This window comes from Drosophila rhopaloa, unplaced genomic scaffold, assembly GCF_018152115.1.
Source record: "Drosophila rhopaloa isolate 14029-0021.01 unplaced genomic scaffold, ASM1815211v1 contig_115, whole genome shotgun sequence".
Classification (NCBI taxonomy): Eukaryota; Metazoa; Arthropoda; class Insecta; order Diptera; family Drosophilidae; genus Drosophila; species Drosophila rhopaloa.
In genome coordinates, this window is record NW_025334990.1 from 7,186,961 (window position 1) to 7,202,575 (window position 15,615).

General features: G+C 39.8%; 1 protein-coding gene across 1 annotated transcript in view; it reads right to left on the reverse strand.

Moving 5' to 3' along the window:
• LOC108053837 (irregular chiasm C-roughest protein) overlaps positions 1-15,615 on the reverse strand; it is a 150,859-nt gene that overhangs the window by 95,886 nt on the left and 39,358 nt on the right. The window contains exon 2 of the mRNA XM_044459708.1: positions 53-223. Coding sequence (XP_044315643.1) covers positions 53-110 — 58 coding nt within the window. The 5' untranslated portion in view covers positions 111-223. The remainder of the gene's footprint in view (positions 1-52; positions 224-15,615) is intronic.

Here is a 15,615-nt window from a genome sequence, read left to right on the forward strand (position 1 = left end):
GGTGGTGGTGTTTGAGGATTTGGTTTAGTTTTTTCTGCTGTCGGCTACTTACATTGTACTGAAATAATGAACAATAATATCCAGAGGCGTCGATCGAATGTCGGTCTCATGACTTCATCACTTATCCCGGAATTCGTTGGTATGTATATTCCTGTTCGACGTTTTTCCCGTCCGAAACCGCTCAGCTTTCAGGTTGGCACATGTGTACTATTTGTAGAGGAATCTGCAAAACGGAGATTTAATTAGAATGGAAAGCAGCAAAAATGTTTTATGCCAATTAAACAGTAAGGTAAGCGGTATATGGTGAAAGAGAAAAACCTAACGACTGTTTGCACATGAAATTAATTAATTTTCCACAAAAACTTTGTTGCATAACGTTAGGCGGATTAACTGGTTGGAGGACACAGGATAGAGACATCAGGCGGCAACATTTTCGACAGCATTTTGTCTGCAGTGTTTGGAGTGCAGGGCAAACAAAGAGACGACATTGAGTGGGGGGGGGAGGGGAGGGGACTATGCCACTCGGACTCGTCAAAGCGTGCGCATACTTTCCCCCAGCACTGTGACTGGCTGCCCGGGTTTTGGGTGGCGACACAAGGCAAACAAAATTAGCAGCAAAGCTGACGGAGCTGTTAACGAATTGACGTTGCCAGGACTCCCAGGACTCCCTCACTCATGGCTGAAATGAGTGGTCCCCCCGATTATGCACATGTGGAATCTGGAAAAGGGTGCTGGCGAAGTGGAGAAACGTGGAACGGCTGGAACGAATCTGAGCCCAATCAAAACTCCGTTGCAAAGTTGTCCAACAAGGTCTTACCAATTTGGAGTTGTAACGCTTTGGCTTTGCTATTTGCCGGACACAAAGGTTTCGATTTACATCGAAAGCAATTTCGAGTGCACAATGTACAGGGGGTGCGGCCCAGTGGCGACCACTGTATACAGTGCCAACTAATAATGGAACTCGGAATATGCTTGTGCGACGGCAAACAGTGGGTGCAACAACTATGCGGCCACCACGCACAACAATGACATCATTGGGCAAACATATCACGCGATCAATTTGTCAAACATGCTGCAACAGTGGCAGTGGCAGTGGCAGCATCAGCTGCAGCCATGGAGGCAAACAACAGCAGCAACATCAGTAAAATCAGCAATAACAGCAAAAGCAACAACAACAGTCGACCCCTGAGCAACATAAATGAAGCAACCGCTGCCATGGGGAAAACACTGACAAACAAGCAGTGCGGAAAAAGGGGAAGCCCCCGCCATTGTGGCCCACAAAATTGACAGCAACAGCAGCGACATTTGACGCACATCATCAATATGCGACTCTGCATATGGCCACCTTCGCAACCATACCCTCGCTTCTGGTATCCCATGACATGTCGCCCAGCTGTCATTATGCCAGGCCAACAACGAAACGCTCTGACAAACTATTACATGACTATTGTATGTTAACAGAAGCTCGAAGGTTGACCAAAGTCGGCTAAGAGTCAACTTATCGCACAGCACCAGATGCAATGAAAGTCTCTCGACTTTTCTTTGCCATATAAATCAAGCATATGGTGGGAAAACCATTAAAGGCAGGTGCTGTCGAGAGGGAGCAGCCACTAGTTCTCCACACTTCCTGCGCGTTTCCCCAGCGAAATACTTAAAAGCCGGTGCGCTCCCTTATTTATGGTCAAAATGTGAAGTGGTCTTTGGTTTATGGCCTTTAAAATGGCCCGGGTGAGAAAACGAAAGCAAATCCTTGAAAAGCAAGTCAAGAATTTTGCTTCTATGCTCACAAAAACAAATACGCAATATATGATAAATGAATCTATTACTTACGTATAATATTTTCCAACTAAGAACTGATTTTAATAATCCCTCCTTTGGTAACGCATTTAAAGACCTAAATTTAACCCCTTATATTTATTTGAATTATAAATTTCTTAGAGGTCTTTTTATTCATATCGGAATGCTGTTTAATAACCGATTTTCAATAATAATGATTTGATAATCGAAACAATGGATGTAATTGGGCTTTAAAATAACTTAATCTGGCCAATAAATATGAAAACAGCTTTGAAACTTTACCTCTTTACTCTTCTTAATGATTTTCTAACCGAATGATTGAGTTGCTTTCAACCCAATGAACAAATCAATAATCAAGCAAAGCAAAAGCCCTGATAAACGCTTGAATAATTAGAATGTGCCAATAATAAGTGTTATTTTGAGGGCTGTGCAAACCAATTAAAATAAAAGCAAAACTAAAAGTTGAGAGCTTACAGCAACTGCCATTTTAATCGCCGCAATTTTAAAGCCATCATCAGCAAACTCATGATAATAGCAGCGATACATAAACAATAAAAGCCAATGGTATGTAAATTTTACCAATTTACCGCAACAATGCAAACGATCCCGGGAAATTGTTAGACGGACAGACCAAAGGGGGAAATTCGGATGAAATCATTTCGTCGAGCTTTGTAAAACTGCAAATGTGTTGCAGACGAACATTTTTGGTTAACCGCAAAACATCAGGCAATAGAGGCGAGCGCCAGGCAAAACCAGTTGGGCAAACGCAAATTAAATTTACAAAACCGAAAACTGAACCATTTCATTGGCGCAAGTTCATTTGCAGCTTGAATTTTTATTTCATTTCCAGCTCGACTTGAAAAATCATTTTCATTGACAAGTTTCCCAATAATTGAAGGGGTGAAAAACAATAAAACAGTGTGCCATCCATCCATCCATCTGTGGTGCCTTTATTGATGGCAAACGAATGGCCGGCGGGTAGAGCGGAAAATAAATAAATATAAACAGAGCGGCGGGGGAATAGTCTTAATTTTTCATTCCGCCATGGCTGCATTAATATGCGTAATTAAATTTTTCGGTCCTTGTATTTGCTTTTAATTTCGCAACTTTTAATTGCATTTGCGATGAGCAAACATAAAATGAATCTAATGCATTCCATTATTGCAGATTATTCCGATTTATGGAGATTTATTTTTGCGCCGGTTAAAAAAAATCCTTTTAAAGCCTCGTCGAATAAACTTTAAATTGCCAGTTAAAGTTCGGTGATTTCCCACCTGAGAAGCGGCACCTGGATCCTTTTCACTGGCCCAGCTGACACTTGTAGGTGGCCCTAATCAAAGGCTACACTAAGCTGCTGCTCTGGGAAATGGGGGAAAGGGAATGGGTATGGGGAAGGGGATGGGGAAGGACGAAAAGGAACAGGAGCCAGGACCCGGACAAATGCAAAGTTAAACAACTTCGACAGTGTTGCCGCACAGTTCATTGTTCGGGCAAAAGGAAGGGAGCTGCCTTCATCCTCCTTTCACTATCACAATTTCCACATCGACGCGCTGCGCTTTCCCCTCGAACCACTTGAACAAATTTTTCTTTGTCTTTTGCATGCCCTCACCCATTTTCCGCCTTTCCACCGACAACATGACTTATGTGGCTTGGTGCGAAACAAATGTGGAAAGCACAAAAGTCAACATATTGAATAATGATTGGTAGGCGAAAACCGAGCCCCCCTCTCCAAAAGGGAAAAGAAAGTTAGAAATGGGTTTTCCCATGTTTCACTTTTGTCCCCTGTCTGTTTTTTCCCCGTGCATAATCATAGGCCATAAATTTTTAGCTGCAAAAAAATTAATGATGCGAATTTCGATGTTGCTGCCGTTTTGGCTTTTATCTGCGTTCTGGATTTTAATCGAATTTTAGAACTTTTCGCATGTGAAATGGATAAGCATGTCCGATAAATACTTATTCGAAATTGATTGATAATGCCAAGCGGCTTACAAGCTCCTTCTATTTGAAAAGGGATTTGTGATTAATTGGATTAGGGCACAGAAATTTAGTAAAACTCAAGACCAGCTTTAAGCCCACTTCCGAATGGACCCAAACAATGGCAGCTGAATGCCAGGTCAAGTCGGCAGACAGACCAACTCAAGACAATGGCTAGCAGGCAACTGGCATTTTGCCATGTGGGTTACCTGGAAACTGAAAGACTCGAAGAATGCCATTCGATTACGGCGGAGTGGATGGAAGCCCCATTCAGGCAATGGCATATGGCCGAGAAGGCCACAGACGGAAGCCAAAGAAGCGTCAGAAAACAATCAAGCGGGTAAATTGAAGTCAACAACTAGTTGCAGACAAGTTTACCCAGAAATGACAGACTATAAAAATGGAAAAGTTTAAAGTAAATTGACGAATCATTGAAAAGGTATTGCATTTTAAATTTGTTGAGTGTCCTTAAACGATTTTTTAAAAATATATCTCTTATCAATTCCTAATAAATAATAAAATGGTTTGAAATTTATCAACTCCTAAAAAATATAAATAGAACAAACATATTTTAAAAAATGCAATACAACTGGTAAAAATAAAAGTCAATTAATCAAGATATATTAATTTATCCTAAATCATTTTATCTGTGATGTGTGACAATAATTTCCTTTTGTTAATTTAATTTAATTTCAGATTTTTTGTTGTATTTCATTACTTAGAAACTTTTAACTTTCTCTTTCAGCATGTAAAATAAATAAATAAATAAGGAAATGCAACCAATTTCCACCTCTGTTAATATTTAAACCATACAGATATCTCTTTAACTTGTTATAACATTTTTTCAATAAATAGTAAAGCAGCAAATAGCGCCATTGATAGTACCCGAATATCTTTTTTCATATTTATACATTCAATCAAATCAACTTTCCTTAACGACTCCCTGTAAACTTCGAAGTGGGGCAACTTTTTATCTGCGGACAAGCCTGAATAAACTCGAAGGGCTCGATCGAGAATCAAATTAAAATTTCATGCTTTAACATTGTGTTCCAATTACTGTCGCAAACAATTTATACGCATGCCGTGGAGCGGGAAGACCCTAGTAGTGCCAACCAACCCAGAATCCCGTGCCCAGGCCAAGAGCCATTTTTCAACCCAAAAACTTTTCCCTTCGCCGGGAGGATGGTATATGGAATATGGGAAGTGGAAAATGGGCGACGGGCGAGATGGGCGATGGGAGGCAGGCAACCCAATTTCGGGCTGCCAATGCCAAACGGGTCGTTGTTATGTCATGAAAAATGCATTTTTCAGTACACAATAATAATATATGTAACACAATAAATTGCGAAACGCAAAAAATGAAGGGGAGGGCTGGGAGAAAATGTTATAAAATTGTTATCGAGCGCATAATAGCAAATTTTGCAAAATAACTTTTGACAAAGTGCACTCAATATCACACAAGAGGCAGCTGAAGGACCACCAATAAGAGGGCGAGAGTGTGTGCGAGTGACTGGCACAATGAAAAATCACAGAATGCAAAGGCAGCAAAACTGCAGGCGATGGTTTGTATTAGGAAAGAAATAAAGGCACTGGCGCCCTGGGAATATCGGCACATAAATTGTCACAGTTCGGTGAAAAGTCAAGGCGATCATTGGATTCGTTCAGCTTGAAAATGATACCCAATGGCAGCGAAAAAGAACAAGGGGAAAACTCAAATTAAACTTCCATACCCCCAACATTTTCTCGTCATCGCTTTTCCCCCTCGCCCCCCTGGTTTTCCTGTTCCTGCCGCCTGTCAAGCCTGTGGACGTATAAACCAAATTACGCCAACACATGTGCCACAAAATATGCAACAATTTGAAGCAGCCAGGAAAAAAAAAGGGTGGAAAATGGAAAATGGGAAAATCCTAGGCGAACATTTTTTCGCGCGTGCAAAAGGAGGCAGAAAAAATTGCAGTGCATAACTCTAGGCATTTTCCTGCAACTTTAAGGGGTCGTGCGGAGGCAAGGGGCGTGGCATGTCTGTTGCATGCCTGTTTGCGCCCGAAACAATGGCTTGCATATGTGGCGCCTAAAGTTATGCCACACGATGCTCCGAGGGTGGAGCTCAGCCGTGTGGGCGCTAGAATGTAACTATTAGTTGCACATAGTCGTGCAGCGGCGACAAATTCCCGGCTAGTCACTAGGCCATTGTGTTGACAAGCCCGAAAATCGGGTCAGTAGTAAATCAACAAAACAACTCGCCCGGCGGCGAACAATGGCAATCATTGTTTTTGCGGCTGGTGAAAAATGCATGCTGCATAGTTTTATGCCCGTTGATTGCCGACCATAGAAAATGTGCATGCAGCTAGCGCGGAAATTTCGCATTTATTTTTCGGTTTGGCAAGTGGAAAACCAAATGTAATGAATCGATGAGCGCCAAAGCCAATCGTCGAAAATAAACGAAAAGCAATATGAAATCATATCCGGGCATTCATGGAATCCCTAGAGGTTTTGAAACAATTGCCTTTTAAATAATGCAATATTATTCGCTTGCAACTATTTTTAGTTCACCCAATGTGATTATCCCTGTGAAATGTTGTATGTAAGTAAGCCTTAGTTGGTTTTATTTTTGAAATTCGTGGAAAACTATGTACTATCTTGACATTATTTAAGGCAGATGAATAACTGTTGCTTAAAAATATAAATTCTTAACAATTTACAATCATTGATTTGCAATAATGGAATGTCTAATCAGGCTGTAAAAGTCTACAATAGATGGGTGTGTCACAAATCCAGGAAGGTTTGAAACTGTTTGGAATCCGAAAGTCCGATAGATAAATAAACAGTCAAAGTAAATATTTTTTTTTAATCAGAAGGTTTTCCATTGCTTATTAATAAGAATTAATAAGAATTTAATTTTATACATGATATCTGGGCTGACATAAAGCCCTGTGATGACCCTACAAAAAAAAGGAATTTAAAAGTCACATTTTATGGCATACTTTAAAACCAGAAACTTTTCCGTAATCAGGCTATAGAATTTCTGAAACATCAAGTGCAGACAGTAATTCCACATAACTATTTTATATCAGATTAAATACCTCGTGGCATTCCACTTTTATTCCGCAATCTGTGTCCCTTTTCGTGATAGGAGAGCATTTTTGAGGAACTTTTCATGGCATCCAACATCACTGACGTTAATGGGTTAACTTAAGTGCTGCCTTAAAGCCCACATGCCAACATCAGCTATCAGCGCTTCCGTGCACACTTGAATTCACACACAAAAAGAGGGGTCGGATTGAAAGCGAGGGTTGGTAGGGGGTCAGGGGCAACATGGGGGGCTGAGGGGGTAGAGAAAGAGAGAGGGAGACAGCGAATACCCACGGCGGGGAAGTCCCGACTGCGGCGATTAATCAATAACCACTCAGCGGCTGGAGCCAACCGATTTAATGGACACGAAATGATGAAGCCGCCCGCTGTCTACATTTCTCTGAGAGAGTGGATGTGGGTGCATTTAATGCGCCGGAGGCTACTTTCGGGGCGATGGTCGCGATGCCAGGCGGAATGTAATGAAAACGAGGCCAAATGCATGGCCTCAGTGTGCAACAAGAATTTCTCATTTGGACTTCGATTATGGCCGGCCCCAGAGAAATTGAGATGGAAAGTGTGGACTCTATTTCGGCCATTAGGCGTTGCGCATTTTTGGCTCACTCGGCTTTTGGCAGCGAGTGCCGTTCCAGGTCAATAAACTGCTTGAACAGAGAAAAAATAGTAGCACAAGTTGTTGTTCTTTGATATTCGAATTTTACACTTTACGAAAAAAATGTTGTTACTCCTGGATATTTATTTATTTAAATTAATCAAGGTGTATAAAACTTCATCTTTTAAATCTATTCACAGACTAAATTTTGTATTGTTTAGATTAACCAACGTTTAAGGTAAATGTACTATATAAATTGTAATTCCGCCTATTTTTTGTTTCATTGTATTCTATACTCAAGGTTGAATTAACCACACAAATTATTACATTTAATTTTAAAGTGGTTATCTGTGTAATATTGCATTTTCCTTTATGTAATTGTAACCAACAGTTTAATACATTAACTGTTGATTATAATTATATAATATAGTAAATGTATTATACTGTTGATTAAAATTACATAACCTGTGACAGAATGAGTTGTACTCCGAATAGCTTGTAGTTTTATATTATTCTCTTTATTTTGTATGACCGGCTTCTTGCACAGCTAAACGCAGAGTGAATCGCACAGACCACGTTCTCTCTTCTGCCCGCTCATTCGTGAGAGCAGGACGAATATGTGTATACATTTTATATCTTAAGTTAAAGTAAATGCTAGAGAGTGATGACTATATTATATTTACGGTTTACAGTTATATTTACAGTTAACTTTATCGTTTAAGTACAGTGATTCTAAGAAAGAGTGTAGATGTGTGGGTGTGTGTGTGTGTGTGTGGTTGTCCTACCACAACTCGGCCATCCTGACCGAATGATCTCCTGATCACCGTGAAAATTTACAATAGTTTTATAATTGTACAATTATAGGTTATAAATATAATACCGTTTTTTTTTTTTTTTTTTTTAGATTAAAATTATTCGAATTTTTAGCTTAAATATACTTCACAATAGGTTTACTTTTTTTTATGCGAATACGCACTGTTATCATTTTTTATTTTTTTTTTTTTTATCCAATGCTTAATGTTGTTAATGCTCCAAACCCCTTGGTAAGGGTTGCGTGATACCTGAAATCCTTCTACATCCCTCAACAAGAATCTGTCGTTTCTTAATACTTTCGAAATTACATAGGGTCCTTTGTTCTTTGGAATTAGTTTTCTAGATACACCCGCTGTGCTATCGAAATTCTTGACCATTACGTAATCTCCTTTTCTATATTCCGACGGTTTTCTGGCTGTCTTATCATATTGCAGTTTGTTGTATGCTTGTGCTTTTTCTTGACATTTTTCTGCTTCGATCCTAATGGTTGTCAAATCTCTGTCTATCGGTTCACTGTACAATTCCTCTAATTTCTCTTTCAACTCGTCTACTATTTTTCCTCTTTGTTCTAAACCAAATAACATTTTGCTTGGACATTGTCTAATACTGCGGTGCTGTGTGTTATTCAATACATGTTCTACTTTGTCTATTACTAAGTCCCAGTATATACCTTTCTCTGGTTCTGTCAGTTTTGCTATCATTGGTCCTAGGCTTCTGTTGATTCTTTCGACCTGGCCGTTTGCTTGTGGCGATCCCGTCGCTATCTTTATATGCTTAACATCGACCTCTGCCATAAAATCGTCAAACTCATTAGACGTGAAACAGCTTCCTCTATCTGAAATTATGCATTTGGGCTTGCTATATGCTCTAAAATAATCCTTAAGGGCTACGATAACTTCCCGGGTATTTGTTGTCTTTGTTGTATATAAACGTACAAACTTTGTGAACCCGTCAACGACGACAAATATGTGTTTCTTTGACCTGCCCGAATCGACTGGACCATAATGATCAATGTGGATAAGTTCAAAGGGTTTGCTGCCCTTTGGAATTGAATGTAGGAATCCTTCTTTTCCTATTTTGGGGGAAAATGCTATACATTTTAAGCAGTTATTGATATGGCTTAGACATTTATCTTTGGCATTTGGAAACCAATAACTTTTCCCAATTATATCTAACATTTTGTCTCTTCCTATGTGACCGATCTCATTGTGGTACTTAAAAAGAATATGATCTTCCATGTCTGTTGGTACGTAAAACAATAACCTGCCATCGTTGCTTTTTCTATAAATTATTCCGTTTCTCATCTCGAATAATTTGTGTTCATTTTCCTCTAACTGATTTTTTATCACTTGTATTTTTGGATCTTTGGCTTGGCAAATAACCAGATTGTCTTCAAATGAATTTGTTTCTATCACTAAGATGTTTGTACATCTGCTAAGAGCGTCCACGTGTTGCATTTTGTTGCCTTCCCGATGTATCAAATCGTAGTCGTAATTTTGTAGCTCTAATGCCCACCTAGCTATACGCGGGTTAAGTTCGATCTTGTTAAGCGTTAATGTGAGAGAGTTACAATCGGTAATGATCTTGAAATGTCTACCAAATAGATATATTCTGAATCTACGCAATGCGTGAATAATGGCCATTGTCTCAAGTTCAAAGCTATGATATTTCGATTCGGCAACAGTTGTGCGCTTGGAAAAATAAAAAATTGGGTGCAGTTTACCGTCCTCTTTCTTTTGAAGTAGTACGGCGCCAAAGCCGAGAGAGCTGGCGTCGCAGTGTAGTTCTACCTCGTCCTTGTAGTTGTATATGGCTAGTACTGGTGCTTCTACTAACTTCTGTTTAAGCATTACAAAACAGCTCATTTCTTTTTCTCCAAAATGGAATTTCTCGTCTTTTCTTAACAGATCATATAACGGTTTAGCTAAAGTCGAAAAATCTTTAATGAATCTGCGAAAATATGAGCATAGACCAAGAAAACTTTGAACAGATTGCGTTTTGTATGGTAACGGAAAATTTTGGATTGCTTCTATTCCCTTGTCGTCTGCTCTAATGCCCTCGCCATTTATAATAAAACCCAAATATTTAATACTAGATTGGAGAAACTCGCATTTATCCATTCGTAGTTCCAATTTATTTTTAGCAAGTCTAAAGAATACTTCTTTTAAAATCTGAAAATGTTCATCAAAATCCTTGCTAGCTATCATTATGTCGTCCATGTATACAATCACTTGATTGTTTCTAATAAGATCGTCGAAAATTTTATTTATGAATCTTTGAAAAACTGCCGATGCAGTTTTAAGACCCATTGGCATTCTAAGAAATTCAAATTGACCTAACGGTGTCACAAATGAAGTGTACTTAACTGACTCCTTATTAACGAAAACGTGAAAATAACCGTTTTTTAAATCAAGTTTAGAAAATACTTTCTTATTTACTAATTTGTCTAGTAAATCATCGATTAGGGGTATTGGATAATTGTCTTTAATTAAAACCTTGTTAAGCTTTCTAAAATCTATACAAAGTCTTATGTCACCAGTCTTTTTCTTTACTAATACTATAGGCGAAGCGTATTCCGATTGGCTTGGCTGTATAATTCCGTTTTCTAAATAATCATCCAATAATTTTTGCAACTTTTCTTTTTCTGCATAAGCGAGTCGTCGTGGGGCACAGCTAAAGGGTTTTGAATTCTCTAAATTGAGTTTTATTTCACTTTTGATCAACGGTTCTTTTGGTCTATCTATCTTGACGTAATGGTGTTCAATTATCTCTTTCAATTGTCGTATCAAGGCTGGATTATCATTTGTACCGCATAAGTAATCGGCTCTCTCGTCGTCAATATAGTTTATGTTCAAAATTTCCCGTATTGCAATTGTCATATCATTTTTGCTCTTGTTGTTTGCTAAAGCGCCATTATTAACAAGGTTAGAAACCGTTGGACCAATTGATTCACTAACTATAGGGCTGCCAGTTTTATTGCCTGTATCACAAACTATCTTACCAACTACCTTGTTAATTGTTCCATTTCCTTTATAAATAACCGTCTTACTAACTGTATCACTAACTGCTTGGCTCGCTGCATCTGTGACTGTCTTAACGACTGTTTCAGCTGTATCTTTAACTGTTTCGCTAAATGTGCTGCTAACTGTAGGACTAACCGTTTTACTAACTGTAGGACTAACTGTTTTACTGACTGTAGGACTAACTGTTTCACTAACTGTAGGACTAACCGTTTCACTAACTGTAGGACTAACCGTTTCACTAACTGTAGGACTAACTGTTTTACTAACTGTTTTACTAACTTTAGGACTAACTGTTTCACTAACTGTAGGACTAACCGTTTCACTAACTGTAGGACTAACCGTTTCACTAACTGTAGAACTAACCGTTTCACTAACTGTAGGACTAACTGTTTTACTAACTGTAATAGCATTCTTCGGAATTTCGATAGCACTTTCCGGTTCGTAATTGATACTTAAATTTTGTGTTAAATTGCAGGTATTAGGATTGAGGGTATTATTCACATTCACAATATGTTCAGTATTCGCAGACTCTATTGTGACCATTTTTAGAACACTTAAATCTAATTCTAATTTGCAAGCATCCATAAAATTCCTCCCAAGCACAACCTCATGGCTCATAGACTCGGTAGGCACAATGTAAAGGTAAAAATAACATTTTGATTTTTCTTTTATTATGTAACACAAAATTCTTCCATAAATTGTCAGTTGGCTTTTGTTTAGCCCGAAGTAGTTTTCAGAAACGATTTCCATTTTAATTTTAGAGGATATAATATTGGTTTTTGCGAATGATATAGGGCTACCCGTGTCTATGAGGCATGCTGAAATGAATGGGGTTTCAGAACTGTTGTGAAAAAATATTTTTATGCATCTTACGTAATTATTTGTATTTGCGCTCTTGCGCTCCGGGCATTGTCCCACAAAGTGTCCAAATGCCCCACAAGCGTAGCAGGAACCGGGCTCCCTTTTCGGTTTGCGGCAGTCTATGGCGTAGTGTCCCTTAGAATTACAATTTACGCAGCGAAAATCCTTGGTGGCTGCAATCTTTTCCGATGAGCGCTGCGAAGACTTGGCTTCCAACCTACGTTCAGGCAAACGAATTCCTGCAAAGGCTTTTAGCATTTGCATTGGCTCGGAGAAACACTGTATGCGCGCTTGGTCGCGCAGTCCTGCGGCTGGAATCCCTTCGATGATGTTTTCCAAAAGCTCTTCCTTGTCGATGTTAATGTCATTCGCCAACATGATTTTTTCATCGAAGTATGAAGCGAACTTTTCTCCGGCACGCCACTGACGGCTTTGGAACGCGTTTCTTAGCTCTCCTTTTGTCATTTTGGCTCCAAAAGTCAAGATCAGCTGTTCACAAAGGCGATCGGTCGGCTCCAAAATCCGGGTGGCGTTTGCGTGCAGCCAGATTTGAGCTTTTCCTTTGAGTTTGGCAATAAGGAGCATTCGCACACCAAAGGTGTCCAACTTGTACACTTGTGCTATATTTTGTAGTTGTGTTACCCAGTTACGGGCGCACAAATTGCCGTCGTAATCCATTGTGACTTCTTTTGCCAGTGTGAGCGAAGTTGTTGGAGATTCCAGCAGTTTGTTGACGTTTGTGACTTGACGTTGTTCATCACTGTTTCCAATGTCCCTTCCAGCACTGGATTTATCGATATCGATGCCCCCGTTGATGTTAGCCTCGGTGTTAACGTTAACAGTGGTGGTGGTGTAAGCACAATTGATAGGGTTGCCGGATTCCTCGAAGCTGTTGTCGATGACGTCATGGTATATCTGTTGTGCAAGATTGGTTTTGTTCCTGGTGACGTCAGCGATCTCCGATTGAATGCGTTGTAACACGGTTTTATTTGCCTCGATCTCGTCTCGAATTTTCTGTAACATGGCCCTTTCCACGTCCACAAGAGAAAGCTGCTCCATGCGGATGTCGTCAACTGCTGACGTCACTGGATCAGAGTCCTCCCATGCGTCTGCGCTTACCAATTGTTGTTCCAGCGGCAAAGATGCGGCTCCGTCTGTCTCGGCTTCTGGCGGTTGCTCACCCTGAATTGATGGCTTATTTGGTGGATCACCACGTATCTCCGGTGAGAGGGTCTGCAGACGCGCCATCAATTCCGCTTTTGGGCCCGAGGTTTGTAGCCCGAGCGCACTCAGCCAAGTCTTCAACTGAACAACCGTGAATTGATTTAAATCTGTGTCAGGCATTGTGAGTAAGAACCACTTCTGATATTGTGACAGAATGAGTTGTACTCCGAATAGCTTGTAGTTTTATATTATTCTCTTTATTTTGTATGACCGGCTTCTTGCACAGCTAAACGCAGAGTGAATCGCACAGACCACGTTCTCTCTTCTGCCCGCTCATTCGTGAGAGCAGGACGAATATGTGTATACATTTTATATCTTAAGTTAAAGTAAATGCTAGAGAGTGATGACTATATTATATTTACGGTTTACAGTTATATTTACAGTTAACTTTATCGTTTAAGTACAGTGATTCTAAGAAAGAGTGTAGATGTGTGGGTGTGTGTGTGTGTGTGTGGTTGTCCTACCACAAACCGTAGATTCAACCAACTATTGTCGGCAAGAGCATAAACTGTAAAATTGGTTGACTTTACCAACAAATTTCTGCAAACGAAATCGACAAAATAGTTAAATATATTGCTTTTGAGTTTCCAACTGTTGTTCTGTTTCTCCGTGTAAAGTGGTCGGGTAGCATTCCATGATTAAAGTGTGATTTTTATCGAGCAAACGCTTAGAGGCAACAGGCCAAGACAAACAGACAGTCAGATAGACACGATTGTCGTCATAAATTTCTGTGGAACACGACCAAGTTGGAGCCAAACACGCAAGCTGACACACACACACACTCGCTCGACTGCTGACCCACCTGGAAGTAGGCAACACAAACACCTGCACACACACACCTGCACACACACACACACTCACACAGGCACACACACGAGCAGAACGGAAGCCACATGAAACATGACCCTCGATACAAGCGGAAAAGTTTGCGTGCCAAACAAAACACACGGCCAAAAGGTGAGACAGGGACACGGCAAAGATGAAAGCCAAAAAGTCACCTGCAAAATCAGAATGGAGGAGCATGCCATGCATGGCGGTGATGTGCGGAAGCGAGAGGGGCAGATGCGAGGGAAAGGGACGGAGACACTCACTTGCATGCGGCACGAAACGCCAAGCGACACCGGAGTGGCAAACATTTAAAAAAGCATTTCATTCCCATATCTACGTCATACCGGAAATTCTATATCAACGCAAATTGTTTACGGCCAAAGAAGAGAAATGTCCAGGAAAAACAAAAAGGGGGAATGTGTAATATACTTATACTCGAAAAAATAACAACAACCTGTGGCCAACAACGAGAAATATAAAATTACACTTTGGTAAAGGTAAGCAATTATAAAACATTATCGCTTTGGGGTGTTTTTAATGAAAAGGATGGTTATCGTAATAAAATTTAAACTATTATTGCTAACAATAACGTTATAATAATATTTCCTGCATGTAATGGGCTATCATTTTCTGTAAGTCTTAAGAGCGCAAAAATTAAATGATTCCACATTAAAAAATAAATTAATAATCGAAAATTCCATTAAAGTTATAGTTTTAAATATTTAAATATATTTTTTTTGTATATTCAAACTACCATTTTAAGTTACCTTCTTCGTCGGCTTGTTGCGTCTTTTATTTGGATGGGTAATATGAGGCGTCTTTCACTTACAAATAGAACTGAGTCGAAATATCAGCGAGGCGAGCTTTTTAATAAAGCTAAGTGGATGAGGTCGAAAAAGGGAGACGGAAACGCGAACGGAGTTCAAAAGAGGACATGCAGAGACAAGTTTTATGTTTATCCTTTTCCCAGCGCTTATGTGGCGTGCCAAATGAAAATATAGCCAGCGAGCCACGTGAATTTATTTATGTGGGTATTTGTTTTCGTGGTTGTGTCGAAACGTTTAACCCGCCATCGAGGTTAATTAAAAGCACAGCGCGCCCAAAACTATGCCACGAATTATGCACTCCTCCCCATACTCCTCATACACACACTCCCACACACTCATATACACACACTCCCAACGGGGGTCAGCCAGTTGAAAATTATAAATATAAGCTCATTAAAGGCTTAGTCGCTATAGGAGGTAACCCTGCTCTGACCATGTCCATTTTAATTAGATAAAATTGCATTTTGCATAATTTTAGATGCCCGCACACATCAATAAATAGAGCTCTCCCGCGCAGCATGGCAACTAATTTATGCCTTTGCTAATTAAACGATCCACAAAAACGCTGCCACCAAAATGAGGCATT